The sequence below is a fragment of the Anoplopoma fimbria genome, chromosome 3 (assembly GCF_027596085.1).
Source record: "Anoplopoma fimbria isolate UVic2021 breed Golden Eagle Sablefish chromosome 3, Afim_UVic_2022, whole genome shotgun sequence".
In the NCBI taxonomy this organism is placed as follows: domain Eukaryota; kingdom Metazoa; phylum Chordata; class Actinopteri; order Perciformes; family Anoplopomatidae; genus Anoplopoma; species Anoplopoma fimbria.
Window position 1 is genome coordinate 14,874,296 of NC_072451.1, and position 18,942 is coordinate 14,893,237.

General features: G+C 41.5%; 4 protein-coding genes across 4 annotated transcripts; 2 read left to right on the top strand and 2 right to left on the bottom strand.

Annotated features, from left to right (window-relative positions):
* Nucleotide 1: 1 nt before the first annotated feature.
* Nucleotides 2-5,800, bottom strand: LOC129088822 (uncharacterized protein C14orf119 homolog). Its single transcript, XM_054596055.1, has 3 exons — nucleotides 5,751-5,800; nucleotides 382-652; nucleotides 2-276 (listed from the first exon to the last, which is right to left on the bottom strand). The coding sequence occupies exons 1-3, from the start codon at nucleotides 5,798-5,800 to the stop codon at nucleotides 103-105; spliced, it is 495 nt and encodes a 164-aa protein (XP_054452030.1). The 3' UTR covers nucleotides 2-102.
* A 2,735-nt stretch (nucleotides 5,801-8,535) lies between these two features.
* LOC129089373 (putative leucine-rich repeat-containing protein DDB_G0290503) lies at nucleotides 8,536-14,327 on the top strand. The gene is made up of 12 exons (XM_054596791.1): nucleotides 8,536-8,614; nucleotides 8,773-8,859; nucleotides 8,987-9,049; nucleotides 9,134-9,196; nucleotides 9,289-9,357; nucleotides 9,958-10,041; nucleotides 10,196-10,282; nucleotides 10,649-10,732; nucleotides 10,843-10,911; nucleotides 11,002-11,091; nucleotides 13,857-13,946; nucleotides 14,097-14,327. Exons 2-12 carry the CDS (start codon nucleotides 8,793-8,795, stop codon nucleotides 14,183-14,185), a joined length of 855 nt encoding a protein of 284 aa, XP_054452766.1. The 5' UTR covers nucleotides 8,536-8,614; nucleotides 8,773-8,792; the 3' UTR covers nucleotides 14,186-14,327.
* A 1,624-nt stretch (nucleotides 14,328-15,951) lies between these two features.
* Nucleotides 15,952-17,682, top strand: LOC129089374 (zinc-binding protein A33-like). The gene is made up of 3 exons (XM_054596792.1): nucleotides 15,952-16,015; nucleotides 16,140-16,184; nucleotides 16,650-17,682. The coding sequence occupies exons 1-3, from the start codon at nucleotides 15,967-15,969 to the stop codon at nucleotides 17,201-17,203; spliced, it is 648 nt and encodes a 215-aa protein (XP_054452767.1). The 5' UTR covers nucleotides 15,952-15,966; the 3' UTR covers nucleotides 17,204-17,682.
* A 10-nt stretch (nucleotides 17,683-17,692) lies between these two features.
* On the bottom strand, nucleotides 17,693-18,510 carry LOC129089375 (uncharacterized protein C14orf119 homolog). Its single transcript, XM_054596793.1, has 2 exons — nucleotides 18,058-18,510; nucleotides 17,693-17,952 (listed from the first exon to the last, which is right to left on the bottom strand). The coding sequence occupies exons 1-2, from the start codon at nucleotides 18,508-18,510 to the stop codon at nucleotides 17,779-17,781; spliced, it is 627 nt and encodes a 208-aa protein (XP_054452768.1). The 3' UTR covers nucleotides 17,693-17,778.
* Nucleotides 18,511-18,942: the final 432 nt, after the last annotated feature.

An 18,942-nucleotide genomic window follows, 5' to 3' on the forward strand; every position in this document is an offset into this window, starting at 1 on the left:
AAGAGACCTACCTCAGTTTCAATACACATTTACAAACACATGTCACCTCTTTAACACATTCTGTTATAATCCCTTGCTTTTCCATCACAATGCAAACACTAGTCAGTCTCTTCCTGATGTACCGGCTACGCTCTTGTAAAAGTGGCCAACAAAAACTGGGTCCTGCTCCTCCAGTATGTGCAGGAAATGATTCCTCTCCTCCTCTCCCCAAGACTCAAACCACTGTGTCCACAGGCGCAGCTGGCATTCATAGATGTTTGGTAGTCTGTCCTTAACCTGGCAGGTGTGCAGAAAAAAAGAGAAATCAGCTGTTAAATGTTACAAAACGACAAAACATCACTCTCTGGACTAGCTGTTATGAAGTGACAGTGTAGAAGGTACCTGGAGAGTGCTGAGTGAATCTAGGAGGGTGCACACTTTCCCAGGTACAGCTTTCCCCAGAAGGTCCTGAAAGAACCGCTCCCTCTGAGTGTCGTTCCAGCCCTGGAACCAGCTCAGGACGCACCGCTGCTCCTGGAGGCTCACGTAGGAGATGGGCTCCGGCTCTCTAACCCTACCTGCGCCCGGGGAAGCGCAGGACAGGTTCCCAAGGCTGGGGGGGCTGACTAAGCCCCGGGGAACAGATGGAAAGTCCTCCAGCCTGGGAGATATTCTTTATTTTCGGATAGAGACGTGAGGTTGAGGTTTTGAGGTCTGTGCTGATTACCTGCTTTAATACTACCATAAAGGAAAATTCTGCACTACCGAATGTGCAGTAATTTCCCTACTTTGAATCTGATAAGTAATCATGTGGTGGAATCTACAGGAACATGCACTCTTCTTGCTGCAGTGATGTTACTTTACTCATAGCATGCATTTGATTTCTGTCCTATTGTATAGTATCACTTATTGTTCACATGTTATTCAATTCAATTCAGTTTATTTTGTATAGCCCAGAATCACAAATAACAAATTTGCCTCAGAGGGCTTTACAATCTGTACACATGCGACATCCTCTGTCCTTCCCTCACATCGGCACAGGAAAAACTCCCCTAAAAAAACCTTTAACAGGGAGAAAAAAAGGAAGAAACCTATGGGAGAGCGACAGAGGAGGGATCCTTCTCCCCGGAGCACAAGAACTCCGGGGAAGAAGCAAAATCAGTAATGTGCATAAATAGGAGATCTTTATGTATTAATAAATAGGAGATTAATACATAAAGAGGGAGTGAGAGAAGAGGAGAGAGGAGCTCAGTGTATCCTAGGTAGTCCCCCGGCTGTCTAGGCATATAGCAGCATATCTAGGGGCTGGGCCAAGGCGAACCTGAGCCAGCCCTTACTATAAGCGCTATCAAAAAGGAAGGTCTTAAGCTTGCTATTAAAAGTTATCATTCCAAGTGTATCTGTTGGCCCATTGGTGGGTGGATTTCTTAGTTACAAGACTGGATTAAAATTACACAGAGTTAATTACAAGAGTGGGGCTACTGGTTGGACAAGGTTGCTTCCTTCTAGATAATTTGCATGATGTCCCTCAAACGTTACAGAACTACATTGTAGGCATACTTTGTATGCAGGTAATTTTTTCCCCTAGAGAGTCAGTTTGCATCAGTTAAAAGGAAGAATGCTGCATACAGTCTTGCTGTTAAAAAGATGAAAAATCAATGCGGGTAGGGTCTCTGGATCCCATTGCTTGTACTTTTTTAGGAGAGGCAAAATATTGTCATTCTGTAATCTGATAGTTGGGAACCAATGGAACACCACTCAAATCAATTGTAACTCAGCATTCCTTGTTTGCAATTTGTGTCTAAACTTGTGGTAACTGGCATCACATCACAAATATTGACTTGAATAAAATCTTGTTTAAAAATGTGTAAATTGTTCTCAACAATGTCAAGCCAAACAAAGCAAATATGATGTAATGCTAAAGCCTTATTTCCTGTGTGAAAGATTTAGAAAACAATCGATTTCCTTGTCAGTTGTTTCCAAGGGCCACCTCTTATCTTGTTTTTTCAAAAACAGGAATTAGAAGTTGTTGTTAAGTAGTTATAAATGTAAAGATACGTGCTAGGTGCCTAAATAAATAGGAATATCCACAAGGGTATGGTGTTGCCAGCTAGGGGGGGTCCAGGCAAAACATTTGTAAATAAAAATGATTATACCTTGATCATTCTTTTCTAACAATTTAAACAGCACTAACAATATTTTCTTGGCTCTGGTGGTTATAATAAAAAAAGAGGGAACACAGGGTTAAATTGGGGTTTTAATGAAAAAGATCGGCATCGAAAAATGGAGGCCATTGCCACACCACATGTTCACCACCACTGCTTTGAATGACGCTATGCGCCCCATCATAACATTGATAGCTATTATGAAGGAAAATGGCAATTAATTAACCTCATTAATTAATGAGGTTGTTAAAGCAACACTCCAATGGATGCAATCTGCTGCACACAAGGTTTTAAAGCCTAGAATTTAGCGTTTTGGCCGTCCCCATCTTGGATTAAGGCCGTCACCATCTTTTTTTTCGCAACCAGTGAACGGAAGTGACCATATTTGGACTGTGGAGGAGTGACTTCCTGACTTTGGATGTCTCACCCAGTTCCAATCTGAGCAGAGGTCTGATCAATAACTGGAAACCCTTGTGTGCATGTGCAGACGTTTTATCTTTGTTTACAGATTAAGGATAACTCTGTTATCTTGTTTAATGTGCAAATAAGGTTCAAGGTTACGTGGTTATTATTAACCAGACATCAGCAGGGACAAATAGTTGAGCCTTTAATGTTGCACTATCCCATTACAAGAAAAGACCAGAATCAAATACATTAATCAAGCATTATCAACCCATGCACTTTACGGGGAGCCTGCACAGGAAATACTGTAAACAGAGGAATAAGCTGCAGATCACAAGTCCGAATAAAGCAAACACTGATTCACTCTTTTACAGCAGATTTGATATTAGTCATTATGTAAACGTTTCCCAGAATCATACAGCATGATCTGTATGGGATATGTTATGGCTTCCTTCCTGTTTACCAATAAGCCATATTCTATCACCAAGAAACGTGCTCAACAGGGTTTCGCCAGCTATGTCCATTCAGGTTACTCGCGGGTTTGTCGTCCAGGCGTAGTCAGGTGGATGAAGCGGATGGATGAATGGAAGGGCAACGTGTGTGCGTGGGTGGTAATGTGTGTGTGTGTGTGTGTGTGTGTTTGTGTGTTAAACTACGCTACTACAACATTACATTACATTACATTACAGTCATTTAGCAGACGCTTTTATCCAAAGCGACTTACAATAAGTGTCTTCAACATAGGTATTCAAGAGAACTACTAGTCACCAGAAGTCATAAGTGCATCTCCTTTCTTAAACAAGCATCTAAAAGCATAAACCAGGGCAAAAGTATAGTGCAGAAGCAAGTTACTACGAAAACAATAAGTGCAACAAACTAATACGAATACAATACAATAAGTGCAACGAACTGATACGAATACAATAAGTGCAACAAACTAATACGAATGCAATAAGTGCTACGAGGAAGGCTCAGGGTAGTACTTCTTGAAGAGGTGAGTTTTCAGCCTGCGCCAAAAGATGGGCAGCGACTCAGCTGTCCTGACGTCAGTGGGGAGTTCATTCCACCACTGTGGGGCCAGGACAGAAAAAAGCCGTGACCGGGTCGATCGGCCGCAGGGACCTCTGAGCGACGGGGCAACCAATCGCCCCGAGGCTGCAGAGCGAAGTGGTCGGGTGGGGGTGTAAGACTTGACCATGGCCTGGAAATAGGAAGGAGCTGTTCCTTTCACTGCCCTGTAGGCTAGCACCAGAGTCTTAAACTGGATGCAAGCTCTTACAGGGAGCCAGTGTAGAGAACGGAGAAGGGAAGTTGTGTGGGAGAACTTGGGGCGATTGAACACCAGACAAGCTGCAGCTTTCTGGACAAGCTCCAGAGGTCTGATGGCCGACGCCGGGGCTCCGGCAAGTAGTGAGTTGCAGTAGTCCAGGCGGGAGATGACCAGAGCCTGGATGAGCACCTGCGCCGTCTCGTCAGTGAGGAAGGGGCAAATCCTCCTGATGTTGTAGAGGAGGAATCTGCAGGAGCGTGTGACCGATGCAATGTTTGCTGAGAACGACAGTTGGTCGTCCAGGGTCACACCCAGATTCCTCACAGTCCGAGTTGGCGTCACCACGGTATCATCAATGGTGATGGACAGGTCTTGGTGCGGGCAACCCTTCCCTGGGAGAAACAATAGCTCGGTTTTGTCCAGGTTGAGCTTCAGGTGGTGTGTCACCATCCACTGCGAGCTGGGTGTCATCGGCATAACAATGGTAAGAGAAGTCATGCAAGCGAATAACAGAACCCAGAGATGTTGTGTAGAGCGAGAAGAGAAGGGGGCCCAGAACTGAACCTTGTGGAACCTCCGTAGTCAGCATGCGTGGTTCCGACACGGCCCCCCTCCATGTCACCTGGTAGGATCGACCTGTCAGGTAGGATGCAGAGCCTGAGACGCCCATCCCCTCAAGGGTGGAGAGGAGGATCTGGTGGTTCACCGTGTCAAACGCCGCTGACAGGTCCAGGAGAATCAGCACAGAGGAGAGAGAGTTTACTCTCGCGGCGTGAAGTGACTCTGTCACCGCAAGGAGGGCTGTCTCTGACGAGTGACCCACCTTGAACCCGGACAAAATAAAAGGATATACCGCGGCAACCCAAAGCAAAGAAAAACAGGATATCATAAATCTTTTGCTTAAATGAACAATAACATAATTAACCTATATAAACCCGTTAAAAAACTATTTCAATTCTTGGCGTCCTTCACGCTGCATGCCTTGTGTGCAGCAACTATAACAAAAGGGCTGACGCCATCAACGGGTGCCAATTTATCAGCTCTTCGAGGCCATGATTGGCTACACGGAGCAAAAATACCAACTAAAGCAACTCTCGTATTAACAATAAACTAAATTGTCCTTTTTTGGCTCCTACAGGATATTTTATGTTGTATTTTCAGAGCATTTGTTTTATTTTATTTTTCTATTAGAGGTTGACCAAAAAAACAAACATTATTATTATTATAGATTATAATGAACTGTTATTCATCTGCATTCATGCTGATTCTTAAATAATATTCTCATATTTGTAAAGGTTTTTTTTTTAGCCTTCATGCCCAGGTGAACGTCACTCTGATGACATGGAGACCTGATAGATTTATAGACTGAATGGTGTCATGGCACACATGAAGCATTCTTTCTACAGTTTGTAGAAATCTGAACTACTGAAGTATTAGTCAGCCTCCTGCCTGGTATGATCTGTATCTGATTTCTAAATGTTGGCCATCTGGCACTCTGACGTGGATTGAGTGTTCCACAGTGTTTTCTGAAGACAAATAAACTGCTCTACATCACAGTATCTAATCAAACATTACATTACATTACATTACAGTCATTTAGCAGATGCTTTTATCCAAAGCGACTTACAGTCAGTAGTATATATTACATATCATTCACCCATTCACACACTGATGACAGGCTACCATGCAAGGTGCCACCATCAGACTCTAACTAACATTCATGCAACATCCAGTCCACACCGATGTCAAGCCTTCGGGAGCAACTTGGGTGTCTAAGTGTCTTGCCCAAGGACACATCGACTGCCGAAGCCGGGTATCGAACCACCGATCCTCTGAATAGAGAACTACCTTGCTCTCCACTACGCCACAGCCACAAACCTCTACTTCTTTGCCTGGAATCAGTTGTGTTTTATTTGTAAAGGTAGTTGTTTTACGCCTCCTTTCTTTGGAACACCACCACCACCACCACCCCCGCCCTGGACATTGCCCATTCAGTGGTGTATAAAAACCTACAAATCTGCTGTAGGAGAGGAAAGTTATAGACAAACAGTGCAATGGCTGGGGGTTCTCGCTTCATTTGGATTCCCTTCCTCTTCTCTTGTGTCTTTCAAGCTTCTGAGAACACACAAAATGATGAAAATTACAGTATAGACGATCGTAAACACAGTTTAAAGTCAGACTGCTGAAACTGCAGCTTGCGGCATGCAAATCAGCTATCAATGGCTGTAAGCGTTTTACTGTAAATCGTACTCTACATATATATGGCACATGTTCACAGGAAACGACATAAAGCAAAGTTAAACTGTGTCTTACATTCCTGGACAGCTTACCAAATCCAGTTAATCAGCCAAATGAATCAGCTTCTGGGGACGTTTGATAGCGATGCATTTCTGAGTAAGTTTAAGAATCAAACTTCTAATTTATTTGTTTATTGTTTTGCAGCCCACATCAGAATTTCATTGAACCTCTCATCATATAGCGATGAGTTTTGGATTAAACAAATTTAAAATTAAAAATGTTCTAGTCATGAAAATCATTGCACTCACCACAGAGGTGAATTCATTACAGAGGAAGGTCAAGCATTTTGCTAATGGCACAGAAACAAATCACAGCAGAGGTGAGTGTTGTTTTTTTTTATTCACATGTGCTCCACAAAGTCTTTACAGTTAGCACCACACTCTCCCGTTACTGTCAATACAATTAACTCCCATCTCATTTATAACTTAAAACTCTGTGTGGAACTAAATATGTGAATGTGTGTTTCACAGAGCTGCTGAGGGAGCAGCAGGAAAGAAGCCACACAAATGCTTTGCTGAGTAAGATACACAAGACGTTTGTATAAAAGCTGTGAGCAGTGGCAAAGTATCGAGACACTGATCCACTTTGATTTGCACAAACCTTATATATATAAGCTATACGTTGTAAATGGTTCTTTTTGTGTGTGTGTGTGTATGTATGATCAGTTCTTGAGATCATCTCACTGCAAAATCAGATATGGGATTTGGATCACGCAGAATCAAGAAAAGGAGATCTTCAGCCCAACAAGCGAGTTCTGGGTAAACTGCTGTACACTTGAATAAAATATTTGCGTTGTTAAGCTATTCAGAGTTTCCTCGCAGGTCATCTGAAATGAGGCTTTGGAGACACATAAGATAATGTCATATCAGTTCATTTCACTTTTATGTCGCTTGATGTCTCCTTTCTATTCAGCAGCTTTGTTTTGCAGGAATCCATCTTGTAGCATGTTGTGTCTTTGTTCATGATTTATTCTCTGCTTTATCACTGTCACTACATCAGCTCTTCAAGAACAGCTGAACAGGAAGATCAGTGAGCTGCGAGGCAAAGGAGATGCAAACACAGACGGTCAGCACATCTCTCCACTTCTGTACACATTTTCTTCATAATTAACCATGTTAAAGATGTAACTTTTCCTGACACAAATGTTGGTCCTCCAGTGCTGGAGCTGATTTCTGTGCACAGTAAGATCGCAGCCTTGCAGAGGCTCATCAATGTCCACATTGAGGAATCCAGAACTAAGGCTGCCGGTGAGTCCCTAGGCCTTGTGTCTTGATAATGTCCCATCTTGTATGTGGAATAAATATATATTTTTGTTTCTTTTTTCAGATTACCAGAGGCAGTGGAGGCTAAAAGCTGAGTTCCTTAGAAAGAAGATTGTTTAGCTGAAAGATGACGAGAGCAACACTGAACTTAGTGCGTGTGCAACTCAGTAAAATGCTCTTTTTTGTTGTTGTATTTACAACAGCATTCATTTGTCAATCCTTTATCTCTTTTCTTTAGCCAAGGAAATTTTGATCCTGCAGACTGAGGTGGAGCATTTTAGACAATTATACATGAATGCCAAAAAGACAACTTACTCTCAAAGTAAAGGTGAATCACCCCGCAGCTCTATGAATGTCACGGATGTGGTGTGGACCCAAAAGCAGTACGACCAGGAGACAGAAAGTTCTGGAGCTTTATTTAAACCTGAGCACACAGCAGACAGACAGGCAGGGTCAGACTCACATTGGGAAACAGGCAGGGGATCAGGCAGACGGAAACCAGAGGCTAAACTCGTGGTCGGGGACAGAAGGCTAAGGTGGCTAACCGAGGCAAAGGCAAGGTAGGGGAATCCGGTGGTAGGGGACAGAAGGCTGAGTCGTTGACCAGGGCACAGGCAAGGCAGGGAAGTCCAAACAGGCAGGCAGGGTCAGCAACAGGAAATCAGTCCACGGGAAATTGCTGGAAGGTCTGACATAAATGCAACGAACGATCTGGCAGTGAGTGTGTGTGAGACTGGGGTATTTATACTGAGGTGAGTAGTGCAGCAGAGTGAGCAGGTGAGAGTGATTGTGCTGACGAGGTGGGTGTGGCAGACAGGTGCACTGCATGAGGCTAATTAGGTGAGTGAGGGAGAGTGTGGTGAGAGAGCGGGGGCTGGGCTGAGAGCTGGAAGTGGAACTGGGAGTGGCCGGAGTGAACTGAGAGAGAGTGACAGGCAGGTGAACAGAGTGACAGGGAGTATGGAGCTACTGACAGTATTGAGGAAGAACTGTGACAATGAAGCCAGATTTACTTAAATTTAAAGGTTGAAAGTCACACTTACACTTGTCTAATGATATGACAAACTTGAAACAACAGTGTTATTATAACACTCGAATTTCTCCCATGGAGATCAATAAAGGAATATAATAATAATTTTTCATCCTAGAGTTAAGAATTACTTTGGAGGAGGCGAGGAAACAACAAGAAAACTTACAGAAACACCTGGAGGAGGCAGAGTATGCACAGGCACAACTGAGTAAGTATGACTTACAAAAAAAGACATGCTTTAAAAGTGTGTTTTCTGACATCTTTCTATTTTAAATGTTGTGTTATCTCAACAAATGACACCTGAATAGAGCATGAATACATCACCTCCAATAGCCAAAGTCTAAACATTTCCTTTTCTTTGACCAGTCATAAAAATCATCAGCATAATGAAAGAGGTGAGAGAGCTGGACGTCGATAAGCAACACCAGACAACATCGACAAGTCAAACCACCAGTGAGTCCTCCTCTAATACTACCACTGTTAGTAGTCAGCATCTGATAACTGACAAAAACAGATCCTGTTTGATGACTTACACTCACACTTACACTCAAATCTCCTGCGTTTCATTGTTTTAAATCAGCTCTTCAGACTCTGCTTCAGGTCAAAGAAAGGGAATTAGCCAAAGCTCAGGCTGTAATAAATGGTGAGTTAGTTTAAAACTGCTCCGGATACTTTAAAGAACTTTTCAGTTGAGTGTTTCGATGATCTGACATCTTTTGTAACACAGAGCTGCAGAAGAAACTGTGGATAAAGAGTAAACAATGCTTTGGTCTGGAGGAAAGATATGAGGGTAAGTTGTAAATATGACTTCAGCTAAAGGCTGCTATGATTCATGTTTTAGTGTCAGTTCTGGTTCGGTTTACGTGTTTGTATTTCTTTCAGAGGTAAAGACCGAATTTGAACAGAAGATTGCAGAGCTGAACAGAACCGGAGACTCCAAAGCAGCACTCAGTGAGTGACGTTACAGAGATAGTGCATTATTCAAATCTGTCAGTTTAACATGAGAGCAGGGGCAGAGCCAGAAGTTATGAACATTCTAGGATCAGCCCAAACCTAGGGGGTTCAGGAGATAAAAAATCGCTACGTAATTCTGTATGTCACATGATAAAATATCATTCTGTAGAGCCTATGTCCTATTTTGTGTGTATTGTCTTGAAACCCTTTTGTATTATACAATGCTGGAGTTCACAGAATGAATGTTGAGCTGACAAATCTGTTCCATTTGAATCGTTGGCATAATAATCCGGGCGGCTCTAATGCTAATCAAGAATCCCCAACAAGTAAATGTGCTCTTAAATACTCTGAGTTGAATATTAGGTCTCAGAGGAACAGTTACTCAATTATATTAGGGAATAGTTATAGTAGACTAAAGAACCCCATTACAATGTTAGATGGCAATCATTTTCCCCCGTAATATAACTTTTGCTCCATTCATTTGCCGGTCCAGTCAGAGAGACGCCCCCCCCCACACGCCCCCTCTGCTCCCCTCAGTTTCTCATCTGATTGTATCAAAAACTGTGTAGTGATGTCTGCTCTGTCTTTCTGAGTCAGTTCTGAACGTGATAAACCTGCATGAGGATCTGAAGACTCTGAGGGACCTGATCTCCACCACAGAAGACCCAGACAGGATTTCAGGTGAACGTTTTCACGCAGCAAATGTGTATCTGTCTTGAAATATTTAATCTGGTTCAAACCAATTCCGAATTTTCTATTGGTTTCACAAAACGTAGCCATTGAACCCTTTTTTTTTTCTTTCCTTTAATTTCTCACTGACTCTCTCTGCTTACAGAGCTGAAGAGGCAACTGGAGGAGAAGCAAGAGGAGCTGATGTCCAAGTCGGCACACATAGAGAGACTGATTGCCCATCCAACAACAAGTGAGCTCGACATATGTCCTCAAACATTCAGCTGCTGCCAAACATTTCTTTAGATTTGTGGAATGCTGGAACAGTAGACCAAACTTGCACAAAAAAAATAAATAATTGATGACAGCATTGTTTAGCATCCAAGACTTATGACAAGGTTTAAATAGAGATTAAAGAACGCATAGAGCAAGTCAACATGACTGTCAACATAAAGGTTCAATGTGATTAATAATTCTACAGATTGATATCTACAGAATGAAACATCATCAAATCAGAGGACCTTTAAGTTCGTTTTTTTGATGGTGAAAAAAATTGAGATGAGTCAGTAGTTTCTGTTAACAGATTCAATCAAACTCACTGCGTGTTTGTTTGTTTCAGTTTTAACAATCATCGAGCTGCAGAATGAGATCTGGGACCTTGAGAAAAAGGTGGCAAATGAGACCACTGGTGGCCGTATAGAAGGTTGGTCCTATTTAAAATTCTAGTTTGATAATTCATAGAGACATTATTTGACAGACAGGTCAGAAATGACGAAATATGATGGACATTAAATACTATTTACTGTCTCCTAGAGTTGCAAAACAGGGTGGATGGTCTGTTAACGGAAATAGAAGACAGAGACGACGACAACACAAAACTGAGTGGGTTTGATATGATTCCTAGAAATTCCACACAGTGTTTTTGGAGTATGTTTTGAAGTAAACCACATTTTTGGCCTCTCTGTTGTTCAGTTCTTATAATCATGACGCTGCAGAGTCAGGTGGAGCGGCTAAAGAGACAGTTGTCAGACCATCAGATGTTCCAAACCCCCCTGGTAGCACGTAAGTAACTCTAATGATTGTTTACTAATCCCCAAGCTCGCAAATCATGAGCAGCTGTCAAGGTTGTCTGAAATATTGTTATCCTGGTTCCTGATCTTCTGCATGTAACTAATACATTTGTTTTAACATCTTAAAATTTGCCCCAGAGCTCACAACCAAGAAGGATGAGCTGCAGGAATACGTCAAAGAGCTGAATGAGAAGAATCAGAAAAACAGCAAGTTGAGTAAGCAGAATAGGGAATATGGTGTCTACTTCATAACTGTGTAAATAGTCTGAAACATATTTCTTGACAATATCATTTCTGTGTTTTTCAGTTCTTACAGTCGCTGCTCTGCACAACCAACTCAGAAACCTTGAAATAGAGAAGCACAATGGCAACGCCAAAACAGCAATGACTGACTTAACAATCAGTCCTTCAGATTCTGCTTCAAGCCAAAGAAAAGGAAAATGCTATTGCTCAGGCTGAATTGAGAGGTGAGTTGATTGTACTCAGTAATACTCTAAAGGGAGGGCTTTTCTGACCCTGTTTTGCTCTTTTTACACAACAGATATGGAGAGGAAACTGCAGTTAAGGTGTGAAGAGTGTTCTGGATTTGAGGAAAGATATGAGGGTAAGTTGTAAATATGACATCAGCTAAAGGCTCCAATAATTCATGTTTTAGTGTCAGTTATGGTTCGGTTTACGTGTTTGTGTTTCTTTCAGAGGTAAAGACTGAATTGGAACAGAAGATTGCAGAGCTGAACAGAACCGGAGACTCCAAAGCAGCACTCAGTGAGTGCTGTTCCACTGCAGCATTGCCTTTATAGCTACAGCGCAATGTTCAAATATAGCAGAGAGCCCTTTTACATGAGAACTGTATCCTGCTCAGTTTGTTTAAGAAGCATAAACTGTGTAGTGATGTCTGCTCTGTCTTTCTGAGTCAGTTCTGAACGTGATAAACCTGCATGAGGATCTGAAGACTCTGAGGGATCAGATCTCCACCACAGAAGATCCAGACAGATTGTCAGGTGAACGTTTCACACTGCAAATGTGTATCTGTCTTAATTAAATATTTAATCTGGCATTTAGAAGAAGACCAAATGACGTTTAGATTAAATGTTTCTGCCTCTCATAAATCTGTCTGCTCACAGAGCTGCAGAGGCAACTGGTGAAGAAGCAAGACGAACTGAACTCCAGGACTGTAGCGATAGAGAGACTGATTCCCAACCCCCAAATAAGTGAGCTCATTGATTTGATACACTGTGGTTGTCCTCGTCACTGTTTATGTACTAATCATCTCTACGGGTGTAACTTAATACCTGTTGTCAAATTTGTGAGCACCATAAAAACCTGTACTGTAAACAGGGATTTTACATGCCATATATATTTTTTGTGATACTGTTGCTATGGTAACCTTTTAGATTAAGGTTTGGAAAATGGAAGTTTTTTGGCTGGTTGTGTGCAATGACAAAATAGAAATGATCAGAAAACAAAGACTGCTCAAGAAAACATTAACAGAACGAGGAATATCGGAAATATTTTGAAATGCTTACAAATTGTCTCGCATAATTATCTAATTGTGGGATAAAGTGATTTTTTTCATATCTTTTTGTTTTCTTCTAATTACTTTTTCACAAAAAAAGCTTTTCAAACAATGAAAAGTGAACAAGATGTTGCAGAAACACCATTGTTTGGCAGAAAGAAAGAATGTGTGTGTGTGTGGTTGTGTGTGTGTTTGGTTTTATTTATGTGACTTGGCTGCTCACTGTAACATCCTTTGGGATTAGCTGCAGTAATGAAGCACTTCATCTGTCAAAAAAGCAACCATCTTTTGAAAAAAAAAAATCCTTGTAGGCTTGAATTATTCAAAACCTTTCTAAGACGTTTATTACTCACAATACAACATTTCCATAATTTACAACACACAAAGCTAAATGTGTTGAATCTTTACCTTTTTTATGGGAAACATGGGAATGTACCCAGATTTACTAAATTCAATCTGAGATCATTTCGGTTATATTTGTGCAATTAAGTGTGTAGCCTTTTGCTCTTTTCTCAACACCCCAAATCCACCGATGTCTTGAGTATAAGTAGAGGACTGGTGAGACATATTTCATAGTAATTAAACTGCTAAAACTCACTGCATATTTTTTGGTTTCAGTTTTAACAATCATCGAGCTGCAGAATGAGATTTGGGACCTTGAGAAAAAGGCTGCCAATGAGACCACTGGTGGCCTTGTAGAAGGTTTGTCCTATTAAAAATAATGCAGAGTGAAATGATTTAAGAAATGAATGACACATGACGAAACATTAAATACATTAAAGGGTTTTTATTTTTCTCCTAGAGTTACAAAGCAGAGTGGATGGCCTTATAAGTGAAATAGACGACAAAGAAGTCGACAACACAAAACTGAGTGAGTTTAAAATAACCGTGAACAGAAAGCTTTCTTTCATCATCCCTTTACTGAGGGATTATCTGTTATTTGCCTACACACTATGTTGGGGATTCTATTACAGTATCTGTTGCATTAAATCATACTTTTGACCTCTCTGTTGTTCAGTGCTGAAAATCATGACGCTGCAGTCAGGTAGAGTGGCTAAAGAGACCTCCAGAAGGTACAAAGCAACAAGGTAACCCGTAAGTATCTCTAAAGATTATTTACAGTTCCCCGAGCTCGCAAATCATGACCTGCTGCTAAGGTTGTCTGTAATATTGTTATGATTGTGTTCAGATCTTCTGCATGTAACTTAAATTTGTGTTTACATTTTTAAAATCTGTTTCAGAGCTCACAAATGATCTCACAACCAAGAAGAACGAGCTGCAGGAATACATCAATGAGCTGAATGAGAAGAATCAGGCAAATGCCCAACTGAGTGAGTAAAGAGGGAACATAGTGCATAAATTCACAACTGAGGAAATAGTCTGAAATGTTTCATGTCTTCTTTTTGTGTTCATCAGTTCTGACAACCACTGTGCTGCAAAACCAGATCAGATTGGCTTTAACTGAATATTTCATCAAACAGATTTACAAAGACAGCTGGAACAGAGCCAGGAGGATGCGGTTCTTCTGCAGCAGCAGCTGGACGAGAAGGATGCCACCATCAACAGTTAGAAGAAGAGAGGACGAAGAATGACAGTATGTTCAACCCTCTGGCAATAAGTAGATTCATTCAGTATACTAGGGTCGGTAAAGTAGTAAACGCTCTCCGGATTCTTGTTGAAATGTACACATGTTGCTGTCCTTTCCCAGTGAGCATTTTTCCGTCTAAAAGACGTCTATGGCCGGCGTCTAAAAGTGGTTCAAAAGTGAAAGTTTATTCAACGTCTATTTGTAGACGTCTATTAGACGTTCACGTTTAGACCACATTTAGACGTGATTTTCAATATTGGCTTTCAACTGAGAAATGTGGATGTGGTTTCATAGTAAGCCTCTAAAATGATGATATAACATTATTAGGACAACGTAAAGGATTACAAATGCACTATTGCAAATCACGTCTAAATGTGGTCTAAAGGTGAACGTCTGATAGACGTCTACAAATTTCACTTTTTAACCCCTTTTAGACATAAACCTTTTCTAAAAGTATTTTGAACCTCAAACTGCTCACAGTAAACTATGTACCAATTAAGCACGTAGTCATAGTAACACATTAACAGTTTACATTGACAGGACAAATAAGACCATCTGACCCAGGCAACAATTAATTAGTTTTTATTGATACAACTACAATGAAATTGAAAATACACACAACAGAATCTCCGGTTTCTTCTTTAAATGTGGTTGTCAAAACCTCCAGGAGCCGGTTTCAGATGGATGTCTGTAAAGTAAACAAGAATTAAAAACATATTCACTGTTGAACCAGTCTGTTCACCGGTGACCATAGCCGTTTTTAAACGTCTTTCCAACGGAAACATGCTCCCTGGCATAAGATAAGATAAGATAAGATAATCCTTTATTAGTCCCGCAGCGCATATTACACATTATAACACTTTATATTGTTTATAAGTTGTTCTGACTGTCTTCTTGTTTGTTCATCAATTTATTTTACTCACTTCCTCCCATTTAAACTGTGTACAGCCCCACTAGCTCTCTGTAATGTATTTTAGCTGTAAAATGGCCTAAAACTCCCTTTAGCTATATCAATGAACTACAGCGACAGCCCATAAAGACATCAACATTAACTTACACACATATTAATGTTTACTGTTGTCCATGTAGCAGTAGCTACAAGCTAGCAGCCTCGCCTGCATCGTGAGCAGCTTAAAATGATATTAATGATGCTAATTTCGCTTTGAATAACTGAATCCAGTAGTTCAAGTACTTACACAGTGTGTAGTGAGCGTGAAGCCTCGTGTTTTTCCCGTCAGCTCGTTCACTTCGCTCCGCAAGTCCGGTGCCGAGCCTGTCGACCGGGGCTACTTTCAAAGTTGTAGACGCAGTCTGAGCCTGAGTTCCTGCGCATGCGCGTTCCAGCAGTAGGCGCTCACTGTGTTTTACATGAACGCAGACTGAACGTACACGGCTCCGTTAGGATGTCCCGTGAGCTTCTTGTTGGCAGCAAGACGTTAATAGTTCCGTATTTACGACTCTTTATGTGAAAACATTAAAAGCGTTGAAATCACGTCTACGTGTAGACCATATTTAGCCGACCAGTTGAATACTTTACATAAATACTATAATATATATATAATATGTTAATATCGTCTCTCTTACAGCCTTACGTTACAACAGAACACATTATCAACCAAATGGTGTTTTGTGACATGTTGAAGTTGTAACCGTGTTTTAGCCGGTTGAAAAGACGTCTATAGACGTTTAGACCCGATTTCAACCAGTTTTAGACCAGAGTTAGACGTCTAAATCCCGTCTAGTGCTCACTGGGGTCTGTCTCAATGCTAGGACTGCAAAATGAGAAGAACCAACTTGAGGATAGTGTACGAGGTAACTATAAGTTCTGTTCAGCAAAGTGCAGACAATACACTGCGTATATATTACCCCCCCTACACACACAAACACACACAAAGAGAAAAACAACTACAAAATGCTGTTTTTTCTTTCTCCTCAGATCTTCAAAACAACACTGATGTGGAAGAAAATACAATCCATGCCAGTGAGTCACAAGCAAGAGTTCATTTAATTTCTTGGTATTTTTTAGCCTGCAGATTTTCGGGATATTACTATTTAGAATGAACGTTTAAATCCTACATCATAAATGTTCAAACCGCATAAGTGTTATGAAAAAATATATATATATACAATCCTACACACAAACAGACTGGTGAAAATTGTTGTATAATGTCTTTTCTGGCTCTGGAACAGCCAGAAAAGACTTTATCAAGTCTGGGGAAATAGATTTTTTTTAAGACATGGCCGTTTACAAGATAAGGAAGGAAAGATGCCAGCCAGTTGCTTTATAGGAAATGTAGTCCAATCCTGCATTTTAGGTGTTGACCCATTTTTTTTAATATATCACTTCTGACTGCCCGAATTTTATGTGAGTGACATGCTAAATCACTGCTTTAATGTCAGTTTCCCTTTAAAAATGCGATGATTGACTACATTTCTCGGTTTACAGGGAGGATCACCTTGGATCCAAACACAGCGCACCCAAGAATACGTCTGTCAGCACATAACACTATGATGATCACTTCCAGGGAAGTGCAAGACGTCCCCGACCATCCAGGCCGGTTTGATGTGGATCTTGCTGTAGTTGGCACATCTGGCTTCTCAACTGGCAGACATTACTGGGAGGTGTCTGTAGCTGGGAGGCTTTGTTACCACCTTGGGGTGGCCAGTGAATCTTCTAAAAGAAAGGGAGCAATAATGTACAATCCGACAAATGGTTTCTGGACCATAGTCCTAAACAGACAGGGTCAGTACAAAGCTGTCGATAATAGTTTGGTTGTTATTCCGGTTCAGACGCAACCTCTTATACTTGGAATTCTGCTGGACTACAAACAGGGAAAGATCTCATTCTTCGACGCTGGTGCCAGGACTCATATGTACTCATTTGTAGGTCAAAGGTTTACTGACAAAATCTATCCATTTATCAATTTTTGTGTTGATGATGTTGAAAGTCAGACACCAATCGTGTCACTTTCTCCAAGATCGCCCGACTGGATAAAATAGAGAACAGGGCAAGTTATGTTTTGTTCTGTGTCAAATCTTAGACATGCATCTCATTTAAGGGTTTCTCAGTAGGTCAAAAAACAATCCCTTGAGTAGTTCTCATACATATTTTGGTTATTTCTGCTGCTAAATGTAAAAAAACAAAAAACAAATGTACAATGATGATTTTTTTTATTATAAGATAATTTGTCCTCTTGTCCATGTAATTCCAGGAGTTTCAATCACTAGGCCCAGTACAGCTAAATTAACCATTTAGTCAAGTTAATTATGTTACTGCCAGATTTAAAACCTGTTCATTACAATTTCACACCTTTTGGTCAAGAGATGGTAGAGCTTCACCCATGATAGAAGCAAAAGTAGTGTGTGATGCTGCCCTGGAGAAACAGGTGTATGAAACTGAATAAAAACAGTTTATATTGAATAAACACTTGTTCTTACAATGAATTCTTCACAGTCACACAAACATGTCTCTTAAGAGACCTACCTCAGTTTCAATACACATTTACAAACACATGTCACCTCTTTAACACATTCTGTTATAATCCCTTGCTTTTCCATCACAATGCAAACACTAGTCAGTCTCTTCCTGATGTACCGGCTACGCTCTTGTAAAAGTGGCCAACAAAAACTGGGTCCTGCTCCTCCAGTATGTGCAGGAAATGATTCCTCTCCTCCTCTCCCCAAGACTCAAACCACTGTGTCCACAGGCGCAGCTGGCATTCATAGATGTTTGGTAGTCTGTCCTTAACCTGGCAGGTGTGCAGAAAAAAAAGAAAGAAGAGAAATCAGCTGTTAAATGTTACAAAACATCACTCTCTGGACTAGCTGTTACGAAGTGACAGTGTAGAAGGTACCTGGAGAGTGCTGAGTGAATCTAGGAGGGTGCACACTTTCCCAGGTACAGCTTTCCCCAGAAGGTCCTGGAGGAACCGCTCCCTCTGAGAGTCGTTCCAGCCCTGGAACCAGCTCAGGACGCACCGCTGCTCCTGGAGGCTCACGTAGGAGATGGGCTCCGGCTCTCTAACCCTACCTGCGCCCGGGGAAGCGCAGGACAGGTTCCCAAGGCTGGGGGGGCTGACTAAGCCCCGGGGAACAGATGGAAAGTCCTCCAGCCTGGGAGAGGAGCAGCCGGTCCAGTGTTGTGTTGCCATGGTCGGGGGTCCCTCTGTTGGACCTCTGAGCCTGGAGTGGAGAGAGCTACAGAGCATGTCTGTGGCTGTGAGTCTGTCGCTGCCAAAGGACTGCGGCGGCTGCTGTTGCGGCTGCTGCTGATTTAAGCCTGGACTGACGTGATTGAACCACGACATCTTTTCAAAGACACGTTTGTTTCAGCCTGAGAAAAAGTCAGCTATTCCTGTAGGTTAATCAGCTGTGCCAGCTGCACAGAGAGCCTCCTCTGATCTGGGGAGTGTTAACATGTAGCTTAGCTTAAATCTTAGAAATACTACCACCGAAGTCTGAATTTAGCGTCGCCATTAACCGCTCCTAACATAAATGTCCGAGAGTGTCCATCCTTTTTTCAAACATAAATCACCTTATTGTCGGCATATTGTACGGTAGCGGGGCTGAATGAGCGTCGCGCTAATCTCTCCGACAAACACAGGAAGAGTGTGCGTTACTCGGTGGCCTTGTTGTGCAGGAAATCACGCTTGCGCAGGTTTTGCGCAAAGTTTAGCGTTGGTGAAATAAATAAAAAAAAAAGGGACAAAACTGTAATCTGGGTCTACTATATAAAATGC